The sequence below is a fragment of the Muntiacus reevesi genome, chromosome 2 (assembly GCF_963930625.1).
Source record: "Muntiacus reevesi chromosome 2, mMunRee1.1, whole genome shotgun sequence".
Taxonomy (NCBI): Eukaryota; Metazoa; Chordata; class Mammalia; order Artiodactyla; family Cervidae; genus Muntiacus; species Muntiacus reevesi.
In genome coordinates this window covers 47,031,959-47,049,763 of record NC_089250.1, presented here as the reverse complement: position 1 = coordinate 47,049,763, position 17,805 = coordinate 47,031,959, and the positions used below count along the sequence as shown (strand labels likewise).

General features: G+C 48.7%; 1 protein-coding gene across 1 annotated transcript; it reads left to right on the top strand.

Moving 5' to 3' along the window:
- Positions 1-331: 331 nt before the first annotated feature.
- LRRN4 (leucine rich repeat neuronal 4) lies at positions 332-16,768 on the top strand. The gene is made up of 5 exons (XM_065919154.1): positions 332-385; positions 1,936-2,608; positions 3,781-3,985; positions 14,023-14,160; positions 15,532-16,768. Exons 1-5 carry the CDS (start codon positions 332-334, stop codon positions 16,766-16,768), a joined length of 2,307 nt encoding a protein of 768 aa, XP_065775226.1.
- The last annotated feature ends 1,037 nt before the right edge of the window (positions 16,769-17,805 follow it).

Sequence of the window (17,805 nt, the reverse complement as noted above, 5' to 3'; positions counted from 1 at the left end):
TCACAACTACGGAAGCCTGCGTGCCCTAGAGCCTGTGCTCAGTAACAAGAGAAGTCACTGCAATGAGAAGCCCACGCACCTCAACGAAGAGTAGCCCCCACTTGCCACAACTAGGGAAAAGCCCAACAACAAAGCCCCAGCACATCCAAAAATAAATAAATAAAATTATTTTTTTTAAAAAGGAAATGAAACCAGTCCTTCTCGATTTGCCCCATGCCTGCCCCTGCTCTCACATTCCTCTGAGGACGCCCCTCCTGCCACTTTTTCTTTTCGGTGGACTGGGGTACCTTCCTCTTCTGGATAGGGGGCTTCCTCCTCATACCAGCTCACCATGCAGCCTCCAGGAAATGGGAACCGCCTGGCAGGAGGATCAGATTCCTGGGAGGTGACGGGGCTGCCTCTGCCCCTCTGCAGCTGTCAGCCTTCAGTGCTCACGTTGGCCCGGAAGAGCTGACTCCCTCCAGCTCAGGCCCCAGAAAGGTGGTTGGCTTGGTAGCTAACTGGCTGGCATGAGGCCAGGTGAAGATGGGGGAGGACTGAAAGGAGGTTCCATGCTTAGAAAGAGGCAGGGGCCAGCCCAGGTCCAGAGTAGGAGAAGGAGACAGGCAGTGAGGGTGTTGGCTGAAGACCACAATGTCTCAGTAGGGAAGGGGGGCTGTAGGAGCCGGGGTATCCGAGGCTCCCTGGTGGGTGGGGCCAGGGCCAGGGGCATCTGGGAAACAGACCTCCTGAAATTCAAAGTTGAGCTGCTAGCCACTGGCTCCTGGAATCTACAAGACAAAATTGAAGACTGCAGACAGGGGCACCCAGGGCTGCCACACTCGGAAAGGACAGGTTCTAGGTGAGTATGACATACGCTGGATACATGGATTCCTCGCCTCAGTTTCCAGGATTTTTCTCATTGCCTCGACCCCCAATTAGCAAGAGGAGGGCCTTTGCCTGGATCCAGGGTGGTTGCTCAGGGACTTAGCAGTCAACAGAGACAGCAGAGCAGAAACACACACCTGCAGAAATGAGGGGATGTCAAGCAGTGACCTCAAGGCCAGGACCTAGTTGGAAATAGCTTTGCCACTCCCACACCAACCCATTGCTTCCTTATCTACCCCCAAGTTGATCTCCCAGCTGCCTGTGTAATCCTGGGTACTCCAGAAACTCCACACTGAGCAGCTCTCAGTCATCCCTTACTGGCAGGGCTGACTTCAGGAGTTTTTGTTGGGACCAACATGGCATGAGGAAATGCTTGACTCCAGGTTCCCAAGCCCTACAACTGTCTGGAGGCTCCTTCCTTCCCTGAAGGCAACCCTGAGCCTTCCCAAGAAAGAGATCCCAGAACTTGAAGTGTGACCTACAAACCAGATCAGAGGCAAGCCAGACTCACCTGTGGCTGGGCAGGTCTAAGAATAAAAACTGGGACAACCAATGTCTTTGAAACTAACAAAATCTCCCTCAAGTCCCATGTCTTTTCCCCAGTGGAGCTTCCTCCCTAGGAAGCCTCCCACTAGAGTGTTATTAATATATGTTTATGCAGCAACATCTGGGCACCTGGGGAGAATTTACAAAAAGGCCACGTTCCATTCTCTCCAGAAGCTCATGGGATGAAGACAAGCAAAGGGAGAGGTTTACTGGGTTCGGGGACAGATGAGGGAGGCCTTCAGCAAAAGATCACCTACGGGTAGTGACTCTTGAGTGAATTAGAGGGAAGGGCAAAGATTGGGGAAGGAAGGGCAGGAGGTGCTCGGGTGTACATGAGGGAAATGATGGGGAAGCAGGCAGGGGCCAAGTCACTACACATCCCCGACGCAGGAATCAACCCCCGCCCTTCAGGGAACAACCAGGGCTAGGTTCTCCTGGGAAAGGGGCAGCGAGGTGGGGACATTTGCCCCTTCTTTCGGGGTTTCCGCTGCATTTAATGGGCTTTCCCGCTGTTCTCTCCAGCCACTCGCCATGTGGTGGGCCCTGCTGCTGCTGCTGCTGCTGCCTTTCCGGGTAGCGCCGCGACCCAGCCAGGCCGGGCCGCTCCAGAAGACCCTTGCTTTCCGGCTCACTCAGCAGGACCCCTGGGGGAGCGGGGCCGGTAACTCCACGGTCTCGCCCTGCGAGTGGCTCCCAGTGGCGGGGGCCACGACCCTGACTTTCGAGAACCGTGGCCTAGAGCGCCTGCCCGGCTGCCTGCCCCGCGCGCTGCGCAGCCTCGACGGCAGCCACAACCTGCTGCGCGCCTTGAGCGCTCCGGAGTTGGGCCACCTGCCGCAGCTACAAGTGCTGACACTGCGCCACAACCGCATCGCGGCGCTGCGCTGGGGCCCCGGGGCGCCCGCGGGGCTGCACTCCCTCGACCTCAGCTACAACCTGCTGGCCACCCTGCCGCCGTGCACCGGGCCCGCGCTGCCGGGTCTCCGCGCGCTGGTCCTGGCCGGGAACCCGCTGCGGGCCCTGCAGCCCGGGGCCTTCGCCTGTTTCCCCGAGCTGCGCCTGCTCAACCTGTCCTACACCGAGCTGGGCCGCGGTGACCACGAGGACATCGCCGACGCCACCTTCGCGGGGGTGGGCGGCGCGCCCCTGGCCGCCCTCCAGGTGCTGGATCTCAGTGGCACATTCCTCCGCCGCGGTGAGTGCCGGCGCGGGGTGTCTAAGCCGGCGGGCTGGACGATCCCCGGAGGGAGGGCTGTGAACTTCCTCGAGGGGCGCTGCCCTGGGCGCCTTCTTGCAGAAAGGCTCAAAGAGACCCCAAAGATTCCCTGAGCCTAGGGCTCCCTGCTCGAAGCGCCTCACTGGTCTGCACTCCTTGAGTCCCAAGAGCTGAGAACTATTACCTGCGCTCTGCTTGTGAGGAAACCAGGGCACAGAAAGGAGAATGGCCGGCCTGCTGACTCCCAACTCCTTAGCGGTTGCCTCCATGTCTGACCTGTGGCGTTCTGGGTCCAGAGCCCACAGGTTTAGCCTCTGTTCTGCTCCCCAGCAGAATAGAGAATGGGGAGTGGATGCAGTGCTTTGGGCCTGATGAATGGACAAACCTGGTATCACACATTTTAACATGAAGCAGCTGATGTTCAGAGGATGCTGTCATTGATTTCTATTAATACTTAGTTGGCTAAAATTCTTTCTGTGAATGTTAAATCCTTCAAACAAGACACAGGAGGGAGGTGAGAATACCTGTTCTGCTGTACTTGGGTATTCTGACTCTGATTTACAAGGTTGGTTTTATTGTTTAAAAACACTTCACATGTTGATAATCAGCTGTTCCACCACCAACATGAGAACAAAGAGCAAGAATGGGAAACAGAGGAGAAGGGGCACGTTGTCCATTTACTAGGAGAGCGATGAAATGAGATTTCCTGGCCTCCTCCTGCCCCACTCCTCCTCTGAGCCTCCTTCCTTACATTCCTCAAAGATTTCCCCTGCTCCTGGTAGCCATCACATTGAAGGCTGGGGTACTTCTGTGTGGGGTTTAACAAGAGGGTGGGACAACAGCGTACTTGGAGACAGTGTCCTAGAGTCAAGCTCGGCCTTGTTCCTTCCTTGTTGTGTGGCCTTTAGCCAGTCATCATCCTCTGGGACCTCAGCTGTCTGGGGCTGGAAAGGGAAGGACTGGTCTTCTCTGAGGGCCCTTCCAGCTGAAATGGCCCGTGCTTCTGAGATTCCTGAAGCTGCCCGCTGTCCACATGCTCAGCAATGAACTTCACCACTCACCTTGTCTCTCTCATTGTTTCCTTAATGCTGTGCCAGCCTCTTGGGTTCATGCCTTCCAGGATAGTGGGCAGTGTCCCATCTGTATTTCAGTTCAGTCGGGATGGATCAGAAACCTGCCGCGGCTCACATCCCTCTACCTGAGGAAGATGCCAAGGCTGAAGAGCCTAGAGGGGGATATTTTCAAGATGACCCCTGACCTACAGCATCTGGATTGTCAAGATTCGCCAGCACTTACCTCTGTCCATACATACATCTTTCAAGACACGCCTCACCTACAGGTCCTTCATTTCCAGAAGTAAGTGTTACTAAAACACATGACTGATTTTTGCCCATTACACTAAATTGAATAGTCATAACTATTTTATAGAATAAACTAGACCTTCCTTTTCTTCCCATTGCTCTTTCAAGTCCTTGCTGGAGTCTTGTTCTTCCTTATCCTTGGGGTGATATGGTGAGCACATCACAGAGAGTCCATCCAGCCGAAAAACCAACCAACTCAGTGCTGTCCAGAGTAATGTTAAAACCAAACTCTCACACATGTCAAGTTTCCTTCAAGTGCAGGATGAGAAATCTGCAGTGGGAAGAGGGCATCAGGTCTTCTCTATTTCTCCATCTCCATCTATTTCATCCATACCTGCTTCCCCATGTATTTATGCAAGTCAGCAGCCCCTTCCAGGACTTGAGCAGCTCCTACTTGCACTGGGACCCAGGGGTGGTTCCCTCTGGGCCAGGGGTTATCCCCAGTCTCGCCATATCTACCCTCCTTCCCAAGACCAACTACTATCCTGACTTCTAGCAGGAAGGGCAGCATACCTTTGAAGATGATCCCGGGCCACCTGTTTTCCTGGGAGCCCACAGCTAGGCCCTGGGAAGCCAGCACCATTGCCCTGCCATCACTCAATGTAGCCACTTCTCTTTTTCTGGACTAGCTCCAGAGTACTCACTTTGGGGCTTAACATGAGGGGAAAGGAGATAGAACACAGAGCACTTAGCTCAGTGCCTGGCACATTGCATGTGTACTCTGTAACATTAGTGAAGATCATGGTGGTTATAATGATGGTGATATTATGTTGACAGGGATGGTGATAATGGTGTCTCATGATGAAGTGGTGGTGGTGGTAATGAATGGTGACAGGATGGTCATGGTGATGATGATGATGGTGGTCATGATGTGGATGAGAGGGATATCATCTCTGGCTTAGACTCCTCTTTTGAGTTTCAGACTGATGAAGCATTGTTTATCAGATGTGGAACCAATCTACTTGGACTCAGTCCTGACTCCACTCACCACTTTCTGGCTATGTGAGTTAGGGCAAGTTACCCTATGCTTTTGTGGCTCAGTTTCCTCATCCATAAAATGGGAATAATGATCAGATCCTCCCCTACTGCATTGTTGTGAGAGGAAATGCTTTGATATGTGTCTAGAACAGTGCCTGGCACAGAACAGGAGGTTTCTGTAATCACTACTGGGCATCTCCGCTGGATGTCTCACAGGTCTTTCAGCATCTAGGACATACCTAGATACATGAGCCTGGAGCTCATGGAAACTGTGGGCTGGAGATTCCTAAATGAGCATCCTCAGCACAGAGGTAGTTGAGAAAGCATGAGGTGATGACAGTGATGATGCTGTTGGGGATAGTAGTGAAGACACCAGTAACAGTGATGGTGTTGATGGCCATGAGATGGTGATGGTGATGAGGAAAGCATGGTCTCTGCTTTCAGAGAGCACACAGTTCTATAGGGAGAAGAGATCTTTCAATTGTCATGCTATATTGGGATCAGTAACAGAGGCACATGCTACCTACCATGTCAAAAGGCAAGTGGGGTCAGTGATCAGCTTCAGCAGGCTAGAAGAACATAATTGTTCCATATCTTCAAAGGTGAACCTAAACCCCCTAGGTGGAGAAAGGCAACCTAGACTCCAAGAAAAGCAGGCATCCCTGGATCAGAAGTGGGGGCTGCTTCCTCTTATCCCTACACTTCTCAGTTTGCTGCAATCTGACCACCCACTTCAGCTTCATGATTGAATGGAACCAGTGGCACTTCAGTTGCTATGTCCAGTGGACACTTCTCTATCCCCTGAGCCCCTTCTTGAGTCCTTCCTCCCTCTTGACCCTCTCTCTTCTCATCCTTAGGATGCTGCTCTGGTGCTTCTCCAGATTTTCTGGATAGGCCTTCTTAAGGCCCTTGACTATTTCCTCTTCTTCAAACTTTTCTGCATGTCATTACTCACCCTACAGGCTTCCTCTAGCACTGTTTCCACCCACTTTTCCAATGCCATAGGATTTGGCAAAATGTGGGGTGTTGGTGATGTTCATTCTCAATGGAGCCAGAATGGAGTGGGATGAAGAGTCAGTGCCGGTGCAGACAGCTCTGAAGGTTGGCTCCCTGGTCACCAGGTCCAGCCTGGTCTTCATTCCCAACGACTCTGGGCCAGCCCTTCCCACCCACCCTGCAGAGGGCAGTTTGAGGTCAAGTTCTCATCATTCCCTACCCAGCTAACCAAAAGCCTTCTAACCCATGACCTTCAGGAGTGCACAGGTTAGTGCAGGGAGTCTTAAACACTTTTGTGCCATGAACTTCTGTGGCAGTCTGTGAAGTCTATGGGCCTTCCTCAGAAGAACGTTCTTATATACATAATATCCAGTCCCATCACTTCATGGCAAATAGATGGGGAAAATGTGGAAACAGTGACAGATTTTGCTTTTTGAGACTCAAAAATCACTGCAGATGGTGACTGCAGTCATGAAATTAAAAGATGTTCCTTGGAAGAAAAGCTGTGACAAACCTAGACAATGTATTAAAAAGCAGAGACATTTACTTTGCTGACAAATGTCCATATAGTCAAAGTTACAGTTTTTCCAGTAGTCATGTATGGATGTGAGAGTTTGACCATAAAGAAGGCTGCGTGCCAAAGAACTGATGCATTTCAACTGTGGTGTTGGAGAAGACTCTTGAGAGTCCCTTGGACATCAAGGAGATCAAACCAGTCAATCCTAGAGGAAATCAATCTTGAATATTCATTTAAAGGGCTGATGCTGAAGCTGATGCTTCAATGCTTTGGCCACCTGATGCAAAGAGCCAACTCATTAGATAAGACCCTACTGGTGGGAAAGACTGAGGACAGGAGGAGAAGGGATGACAGAGGATGAGATGGTTGTATGGTATCACTGACTCAGAGAGGTTCCCTGGCTCAGGCGGTAAACAATCTGTCTACAGTGCAGGAGATTTGTGTTTGATCCCTGGATTGGGAAGATCCCCTGGAGAAGGGAATGACAACCCACTCCAGTATTGTTGCCTGGAGAATCCCACAGACAGAAGAGCTTGATGGGCAATAGTCCATGGGGTCGCAAAGAGTTGGACATGACTGACTGACTAACACTTTTCACTGACTCAGTGGATGTGAGTTTGAGCAAGCTCTGGGAGATGGTGAAGGACAGGGAAGCCTGGTGTGCTGCAGTCCATGGAGTCAAAAAGAGCTGGACATGAGTGAGTGACTGAGCAACAAATGTAGGATCCCAAAGAAACCAATTATAGTTATCAAAATATTTTTAAGTGTATGTTTCAGGACTATGTATGTGTGGTGTACTTCTTTATTTTGTTGTTGTTGTTCAGTCGCTCGGTCATGTCCGAATCTTAGAGACCCCATGGTTTCCCTGTCCTTTACTATCTCCCAGAGTTTGCTCAAACTTATGTCCATTGAGTCAGAGATGCCACCCAACCATCTCATCCTCTGTGGCCCCCTTCTCCTGCCTTCAATCTTTCCAAGCATCAGGGTCTTTTCCAATGAGTTGGCTCTTTGCATCATGTGGCCAAAGAATTGGAGCTCTAGTTTTAGCAATTCGGGGTTGATTTCCTTCCGTTAGGATTGACTGGTTTTATCTTCTTGCTGTCCAAGGGGCTCTCAAGAGTCTTCTACAGCACCACAGTTCAAAAACATCAATTGTTGGGTGCTCAACCTTCTTTATGGTCCAACTCTCACATCCATACGTGACTACTGAAAAAACCATAGCTGTGCCTATGCTGACCTTTGTCGGCAAAGTGATGTCTCTGCTTTTTAATACGCTATCTAGGTTTGTCATAGCTTTTCTTCCTAGGAGCAACCATCTTTTAATTTCATGGCTGCAGTCACCATCTGCAGTGATTTTGGAGCCCAGTAAAATAGAGTCTTTCCCTGTTTCCACACTTTCCCCATCTATTTGCCATCTATTTGAAGTGATAGGACGAGATGCTATGATCTTCATTTTTTGAATGTTGAGTTTTAAGTCAGTTTTTCACTCTCTTCTTTTACCTTCATCAAGAGACTCTTCAGTTCCTCTATGCTTTCTGCCATAAGGGTGGTGTTATCTGCACATCTGAGGTTATTGATATTTCTCCTCGCAATCTTGATTCTGGCTTGAGCTTCATTCAGGCTGATATTTCTCATGATGTACTCTGCATATAAATTAAATAAGCAAAGTGACAATATACAGCCTTGATGTACTCCTTTCCCAATTTGAACCAGTTCATTGTTCCACGTCCAGTTCTAACTGTTGCTTCTTGATCTGCATACAGTTTCTTAGGAGACAGGTAAGGTGGTCTGCTATTCCCATATCTTTAAGAATTTTCCACAGTTTGTTGTGATCCACACAGTCACAGGATTTAGCATAGTCAATGAAGAAGAAGTACATGTTTTCCTGGAATTTACTTGCTTTTTCTATGATCCAATGGATGTTGGCAATTTGCTGTTTGACTCCTCTGCCTTTTGTAAACATTGCTTGTATATCTGGAAGTTCTGGGTTCCCGTACTGTTGAAGCCTAGCTTGAAGGTTTTTGAGCATAACCTTGTTAGCATTCAACATGAGTGCAATTGTGAGTTAATTTGCAAATTCTTTGGCATTGCCCTTCTTTGGAATTGGAATAAAAACTGACCTTTTCCAGTCCTGCAGCCACTCCTTAAATTTAAAAAATTCAGCAGGAGGTCCAACAACTTCAATAATTTTGATGATCATTAAATTCAGTTCAGTCACTGAGTCATGACCAACTCTTTGTGACCCCATGGACTGCAGCATGCCAGTCTTCCCTGTCCATCACCAACTCCTGGGGGTTACTCAAACTCCTGTCCATCGAGTCGGTAATGCTATCCAACCATCTCATCCTTTGTCATCCCCTTCTCCTCCTGCCTTCAATCTTTCCCAGCATCAAGGTTTTTTCCAGTGAGTCAGTTCTTTGCATCAGGTGGCCAAAGTATTGGAGTTTCAGCTTCAGCATCAGTCCTTCCAGTGAACACCCAGGACTGATCTCCTTTAGGATGGACTGGTTGGATCTCCTTGCAGTCCAAGGGACTCTCAAGAGTCTCCTCCAACACCATAGTTCAAAATCATCAAATCTTCAGCACTCAGCTTTCTTTATAGTCCAACTCTCACATCCATACATGACTACTGGGAAAACTATAGTTTTGACTAGACAGACCTTTGTTGACAAAGTCATGTCTCTGCTTTTTAATATGCTGTCTAGGTTGGTCATAGCTTTTCTTCCAAGGAGCAAACTTCTTTTAATTTCATGGCTGCAGTCACCATCTGCAGTGATTTTGGAGCCCCCCAAAATAAAGTCTGCCACTGTTTCCATTGTTTCCCCCATCTATTTGCCATTAAATGATGGGACCAGATGCCATGATCTTAGTTTTCTGAATGTTGAGCTTTAAGCCACCTTTCACTTTCCTCTTTCACTTTCATCAAGAAGCTCTTCAGTTCTTCTTCACTTTCTGCCATGAGGGTGGTGTCATCTGCATGTCTGAAGTTATTGATATTTCTCCTGGCAATCTTGATTCCAGGTTGTGCTTCATCCAGCCCAGCATTTTGCATGATGTAATCTGTATGTAAGTTAAATAAACAAGGTGACAATATACAGCCTTGACGTATTCCTCTCTCGATTTGGAACCAGTCTGTTGTTCCATGTCCAGCTCTAACTGTTGCTTCTTGACCAGCATACAGATTTCTCAAGAAGTAGGCCAGGTGGTCTGATATTCTCATCTCTTTAAGAATTTTCCACAGTTTGTTGTGATCAATGCAATAACTTTGGCATAGTCAATATAGCAGAAGTAGATGTTTTTCTGGAACTCTCTTGCTTTTTCTATGATCCAATGGATGTTGGCAATTTGATCTCTGGTTCCTCTGCCTTTTCTGAATCTAGCTTGAATATCTGGAAGTTCATGGTTCATGTACTGTTGAAGCCTGGCTTGGAGAATTTTCAGCATTTCTTTGCTAGTGTGTGAGATGAGGGCAATTGTGAGGTAGTTTGAACATTTTTTGGGATTGCTTTCTTTGGGAGTGGAATGAAAACTGACCTTTTCCAGTCCTGTGGCCACTGCTGAGTTTTCAAAATTTGCTGACATATTGAGTGCTACACTTTACCAGCATCATCTTTTAGGATTTGAAATAGCTCAATTGGAATTCCATCGCCTCCACTAGCACTTGACTTCACATTCCAGGAGGTCTGGCTTTAGGTGAGTAATCACACCATTGTGGTTATCTGGGTCATGAAGATCTTTTTTCTATAGTTCTTCTGTGTGTTGTTGCCACCTCTTCTTAATAGCTTTTGCTTCTGTTAGGTCCATGCTATTTCTGTGCTTTATTGTGGCCTTCTTTGCATGAAATGTTCCCTTGGTATCTCTAATTTTCTTGAAGAGATCTCTAGTCTTTCCCATTCTATTGGTTTCTTCTATTTCTTTGCATTGATCACTGAGGAAGGCTTTCTTATATCTCTTTGCTATTCTTTGGAACTCTGCGTTCAAATGAGTATATCTCTTTTTTCTTCTTTGCCTTTAGCTTCTCTTCTCTTCTCAGTTATTTGTAAGGCCTCCTCAGACAACCTTTTTGCCTTTTTGCATTTCTTTTTCTTGGGAGTGGTCTTGATCACTGCCTCCTATACAATGTCATGAACCTCTGTCCATAGTTCTTCAGGCACTCTATCAGATCTAATCCCTTGAATCTGTTCGTCACTTCCACTGTATAACTGTAACTTATTTAATTTAGGTCATACCTGAATTGTTTAGTGGTTTTCCCTACTTTCTTCAATTTAAGTCTCAATTTTACAATAAGGAGTTCATGATCTGAGCCACAGATCATTAAGGTGATTAAAGTGAAAGTCACTTAGTTGTGTCCTACTGTTTGTGACCCCATGAACTATACAGTCCATGGAATTCTCCAAGGCAGAATACTGGAGTAGGTAGCCTTTCCCTTCTCCAGGGAATCTTCCCAACCCAGGGATCAAACCAGGATCTCCTGCATTGCAGGCAGATTCTTTACTCACTGAGCTATCAGGGAAGCCCTTTGATGATCATAAATGACAGAAAACTATGAAAAGTGGTTTGGAAATATCTGCTTTGTTGGTGATTCACCTGTGGTTTGTTGCCTTCATTCGTCACTGAAACAAATGGTGAATTTCAGTTAGAAATTTGTGAAAGAGACCTCCATCCAAGTTCATATACCCTGTCTCCAAGGACCTCTGGTTGAGAACCCTTGTAATCCAGTCACCATATTCAGCCAGGAGATCTGTCTACATTATAATCTGATTGAGTTTTAAGACAAATGAAAACTCTTCCATGGCTGGAGGAGAAGGTTTACCTCTTTGGCTGGCTCATCCCTGGACTCTACTGCACCACCAACCCCACCCCAACCCCGAGCTCCAGCTGGGGAAGGAGCCACTTCCTCTCTGGGAGCTCTCAAGCCTCTGAAGCTCATTAGATGTCATCTCCCCTGTGGCACCCTCTTCCCTTTTTCTCAAGCCCGCCTTGCTCTTGACTCTCCTCCCCTCACCCAAAGCCTCCCCTGGGACATTATCTGTGATAGATGCTGGCAACATGTGGGTTCCTTGGTACAGCCAGCACTCTCTGGAGAGGGGGTAGCACCCTCCTGGCTTCTCTGCCAACCTGCCATGCCCAATGTCCTCCACCATCCTCTCTGACAATGCTACATGTGGGAGGGAGAGGCCTTTGGCAATATTTCAGCAAAAAAAGAAAACAAGGATTATTTAGAAGATAAGTAGAAACTTCTTCCACGTTAAGACCCTGTCAGTTCAGATGCAGAGAATACCCAGATGCAGACATGCCTCAGGACATGAAGCAGGCTCTTCCATCCTTGGCACGTGATGGGAATGCAACTTGTCTTTATCATGTGCAAGTTGCAATGTGTGGCAGAAAGGGCCACCAGAGAAGGAATAGGGTCCTTTTCCTTATCTATAAAAATGAATGAAATATTGGAAATTTCAGTAGTTACTCAGCAGTTTCACTCCCAGGGGCCCAGGTTGAGTCCCTGATCAGGAAACTAAAATCCCATAAGCTGCCAGTTTGGCCAAAAACAATAAATAAATAATAAGTGAGTGAAATATTACCTACCTCATGATCTGACATAATGATATCAATGAGATAATGTTATTATCTGAAATACTAAGCAATGTTGTGTGTGTTCAGTCAGTTGTGTCCAACTCTTTGCAATCCTCTGGACTGTAACCCACCAGGCTCCTCTGTCCATGGGATTTTCCAGGAAAGAATATTGGAATAGGTTAATATTTCCTTCTCCTAAGCAATATTACTACCCCAAAATATGGTTATCCTTTTCTTCTCCCACTTCAGGCAAAAAAAAAAAAATTCCTTTGCAAAATGAAGGGCTAAGTAAACTCCTTTCTAAGATTTCCACTCTAGCTCTGTGAAATCTGCTAAGAGCAAGCATTTGCATATATATGTGTGTGTGTTTGTGTGTGTGTATACACATACATACATTCATACACACACATATATGGGGCTTCCCAGGTGGCCCTAGAAGTAAAGAACCCACCTGTCAATGCAAGAGACGTAAAAGATGCAAGTTTAATCCCTGAGTTCAGAAGATACCCTGGAGAAGGGCCTGGCAAACCACTCCAGTGTTCTTGCCTGGAGAATCTCATGGACAGAGGAGGCTGGTGGGGAGTCTATAGGTTTGCAGAGTCAGACATGACTGAAGTGACTTAGCATGCACTCACGCATACACATATATGTAGGTTATGCTTAAGTTTCAATATAATGGCACACACATATGTTCAGTGCTCCCCAGGGAACAACTGTCAGGTGCCCGCCCACCAGCCAGGAGTGTTAGAGCAGATCTCTGTGGTGGGTCCTTCTTTGCCCAGAACATCTACATCTCCCCCAGAGCAACAGAAGAAGGTTCCCAGGTAGATGGAGAAAAGCCAGTCTTCAGTTGGAAGAGGCCTGTGGATACAGTGCAGTTCCTGTTGCTCACGATTCTCAGATTGTAACTAGAATGTGTACAAGAGGCTGGGAGACTCTAAGAGTTGAGACAGTTGAGGTCAAAGACTTTGGGCAGAAAGAGCAGAAAACCAGGAGGGAGCCTGCCATTGCTAGGCGTGGTACATTGTTGGCAAAAATGGCCCCAGTGATTCCTTCCATCATCCCTGTATACACAGCCCTTTGCAAATGTGACTTTGCAGCTCTTCCCACTAAGAAGTAGAGTCTATTCTCCACCTCTTAAAGCTGGACATAGCCATGTGACATGTTTAGGCAAGAGGGACATTAGCAAATGTGATGTAAGCAGAGACTTGGAAGTAGTTAAGCAAATTGGGGCTCACCCTCTCTTGCTGGTAGAGACTGGCGCACCACCATGTGTGCAAGCCTCCTGGGTGATGAAAGACGCACAGAAAGAGGCCCTGACAAACCAGCTGAGACTCCATATAAGTGAGGCAATCCTAGATCTTTCTGGCCCAGGTGAGCCGGCCCAGACCATAAGAACCACTGAGTCAACCCACAGAATCATGAAAAAGGATAAATATTTATTGTTTTAAGTTAAGCTAGTAAGAGCTAACTGATACACTTCAGTAAGGCATCTTCCAAAGGACTGGTGTAGAATGCCATCAGCTACAGTCCAACTGCTGTAGTATAGAGTGTTCTCATTAAGAACATATGTATACCTGTGGCTGATTCATGTTGATGTTTGGCAGAAAACAGCAAAATACTGTAAAGCAATTATCCTTCAATTAAAAAATCAGTTTAAAAAATCTGCCCTTTCTTCACTGGTCTATAATAACAATATCATACTTTTATGTAGAGATCTACATTTATAAGTAATTTTATAATCACAGACTCTTTTATATAGCCATCAGGGAGAATTTTCTCCATTTGTTATGAGAGGTGATACTGACTAGGTTAGGTTGGTATCTCCACAGATTTAAGGTCATTAATAGTTTTCTCAAAGCAAATTAGCCCCTAACAGAATGGTTTTCCCATGACACCACTGTGGCTCTCTGGGTTTAGTGTTGACCTAATTGTACAAGCCTGACTTAATTAATTTTTGTGTGTTTCAGCTGCAACTTGAGTTCCTTCCATCCTTGGAACTTGCATTCCTCCCAGGTCCTGTCCATCAACCTCTTTGGCAACCCTCTCACTTGCAGTTGTGAGTTGTCCTGGCTCCTCATGGATACAAAGAGGATTGTCCTAAGCAGGTAACACATTAAAAAAGCAGATGACTGAGGGGTGAGGATCAAACCTCTGGAGCTGAAGTTCTCACAGTTTGTATCTTGCTCATGTAACAATGCTGGGCAGGTTGGCAGTGCTGGGTGTGGCAACTGTTCCCCATGTAGTCACAGTCAGGGACCCAGGAGATGAAGACTCTGCCTCCTTCCCAGCAAGCCTGAGGAGCAAAGAGTTGGAGGAGCCCACTCAGGAGGTTTTAAGGGCCAGGCCATCACTTTCACCCATATCCCATTGGTCAGATTAACTTAGCAGGTCATGCCTACTGCATTGGAGGCTGGGAAATGTAGTGTAGCTGTGTGCCTGCTAGAAAAAGAAAATGGGCTAAGTAAACAGCTCTTTCTGCTAAAGCGGTGTTATCATTGCTCATTTTAGAAATGAGCGAACTGGGTCAAAAAGAGGAAGGTACTTGCTTAGATTCATGCAGCTGCTGGGTGGAGGAGGCAGGATCTACTGTCTTCCAAAATTCTGCTCTTGGGACTTCCCTGGCTGTCTGGTCATTAAGACTCTGCTGCTTCCAATGCAGGGGACCCCGGTTCCATCCCTTGTTGGTGAACTAAGATCCCATGTGTGGCCAAAAAAAAGGACATAAAAGCGTGTTCCACTGAGTCCCCAGAACAGAGTCTGACCTTCTGTGGCATTCAGTCCAGTGTCCGTGGCCTTATAGAGCTCCCATGGGATAGGAGCCTGAATATCAGTGGGGCTCAGTCTGCCACCCCTCACCCCTTCATCTTGCCTATAGCACTAGGCTCTTTGCAGTGAATGAAAAGGTTGAGAGTTCAAGCTCTTCACACCACTTACTACTATTGATTTTGGCTGTTACTTAAACTCTTTGTGCCTCTACTTCCTCATCTGTAAAATGGGTATAATAGTGCCTATCTCATGAGTTAGTGGAGATTAAATTGGTTTATACAGGAAAATGTTAGCAATAGTCCCTAGCATGTAGCAAAGTACTCAACAAATGTTAGTTAGTATGAGTGCTGTTACTAGTACTCACCACCAGGAAGCAGAGAGGTCAGAATAAAATGACAGACCACTCTTAGAGCATCTGGATTACCCTTCACCATGCTCACCCTGGGTTTAGGCTCTGTATTTGCTAGCCATGCTATCTTGGGCAGTTAGCTCCTCTTTCTGAATTCCCATTTCCTTCTCTGTCCAATGGGACTTACAAGGGGAGTCTCCTTGATGGGTTGTCCTGAAGGTCACCAAGGTGACCCATGTTGAGTGTGTACCATGTGGTACCTGGCAGATGTGTTACAAGGCTCGAGAGAGGGGTTATCTGCCCTAAAGACTCAAAGCCCAGCACAGAAGCAGACCCTCTAACTGACCAACCTCTCCTCTAGGGAGGCTGACATTGTGTGCAAACCAGCTGCAAGATCCAGTGGCACCTTCTCAGCCCCTCTTTTGCTGTCCCAGCTGCCAAGTGTGTGCCATTTGGACCAAAACACCACCCTCCTTGATTCCAACCCACCCGCCTCGGTCATCTCCACGCACACACCATCTGCTCAGGGTTCCTCCACCTTGCGGAGCACAACACCCTCCCCCACACCTGCAGGAGGCCAACAGAGCGTCAGCAAGTTTCCCTTCCTCCCTGTGGATTCCCGCACACGAGCCGCTGCCGGGCTGCGGCACCGCCTTGCGGAGGATGGGGCCTCTCCCTCCACTACTGTCACCCCAAAAGGTTCGAGCAACTCTGGCAACCCACCTAAGGCTGTGAGCACGGCCTGGACAGAGCACCAAGAATATGCTCCCGGGCTTATCCTGGAGCCTAACATCTCAGCGGCCTCCATCCCATGGGCCAGCAGACACGCTGGTCTCTCCCCTGCCTCCCGGGACTCAGTGAGCCTGCCCCAGCCCGCCTGGGAGACTCGAGCCACCCCGCAGGCTCGCCACCCGCCTCCTTCCGAGCGCGGGATTCCTGTCCTGCTGCTGGACGACTCCAGGGAGGAGGAGGAAGAGGAGAGCGGAAAGGAGGAGGTAGGGGCGCCCGCCTGGGATGTACCCTGCGATTACCACCCCTGCAGGCACCTCCAGACACCGTGCGCAGAGCTTCAGCGGCGCTGGCGGTGCCGATGCCCCGGCCTCAGCGGAGAAGACACCCTGCCAGACCCTCCCAAGCTGCAGGCGGTGGCGGAGACCACCGACACGTCGGCGCTGGTGCGCTGGTGCGCCCCTAACTCAGTGGTGCGCGCCTACCAAATCCGCTACGCGCCGGAGGGCTGGCCAGGGAACCAGTCGGTGGTGGGGGACGTGTGTGCCACCGCGCGCCAGCACGCCCTGCATGGGCTGTCCCCGGCCACCGCCTACCGGGTGTGCGTCCTGGCGGCCAATGGCGCGGGGCTGAGCCAGCGCGGGGCGTGCGCCGCCTTCACCACCGGGCGCAGCCCCGGGCTCGTCGCCGCGGGGCTGGGCTCCGCTGGCGGCCTGCTGCTAGTCAGTACAGCGCTGCTGGCCACCGGCCTCTGCCGCCGGGGCCGGGCGCCACGCACGCCGCCCTGCCACGCGCAGCTGCTGGCCTACCGCAACCCCGCATTCGTCCCTGTGCCTGCGGCCCCGCTCTCACAGGCAGGTGTTGACTGAGAACCCACCGCCGGTGCGGAGAAGGCGGTCCCGGGGTCTGGAAAGACCCGTCTGCCTCCTGCTTCCTCGAGGCTTGCGCTCCTTGGGCACGTGTGACCCTGGCCGAGCTGGGATCCTCAGCCCCCGGAGCCTCTGCCTTCCCTTCTTGCTGCTTCTCTCTGTTCCCAGAAAAGTTATGGGTCACCTTGCGGGCACCTTTTGGTTTTCCCGAAGCCGGTGTCCCTCAGCATCAAGTAGAATAGAATTGTGTCAGCCGCTATTATCCTGTCGGAAGCGACATCTTCACGTCATTTCAGTCAAGTTCCCTCAAGGTCAAGCTCTGGCTAAGGCTCTCTGGCTAAGAGATCGACTCCAGCGGATTTTCTCCCTGGCTCCCTGTTTCACACACCCTGAGTCCCCCCCACCCCCCGCCCCGACAATACTCCCCCTCCCCCTGGACCCCTGCCAGTGGATTCTTAACCTGAGAACCAGTTACGCTCCCTGAAGCCTTCTGTTCATTTCTGGGTACGGCAGCGTGTGTACTTGTAGCTTTAAACTGCAGTCTTCCCAGAACATCTGTGAAACACAGGCAGGGGGATGGTTGTCCTTTCAAACCCGCTTAATGCATTTCACTTAAGACCAGATGGGTAAAGGAACCGTGAACTGCTCTTTGAAGGAAGCGTAATAATTGATGAGCTCACATTCAAGAACTTTTTTTCTGAGAGAAAGAAATGAACAAAAGGAAACCCTCAAGGCTCTAGTTAAACGCCAAAGCACTTCTCTGCTCAAATTGCATCAAACTTTCTCTTATTTTACTTCTATACAAACTTAGGAAGGAAAGTGATTTTATTAAATTAAAATGGGGTCATATTTCTAGATTTTAGTTTTCTACATTATCATTTATGTAAGTTCTGTGGCAGCCGTAACAGACTACCACAAATTTGGTTGCTTCAAACAACTTAAGTTTATGCTGTTACAGGTTAGGCTACAAGTCCACAGTCAAGGTATCAACAAGGTTGGTTCCTTCTGGAGACTAAGGGAAAACTGTTCGATTCCCC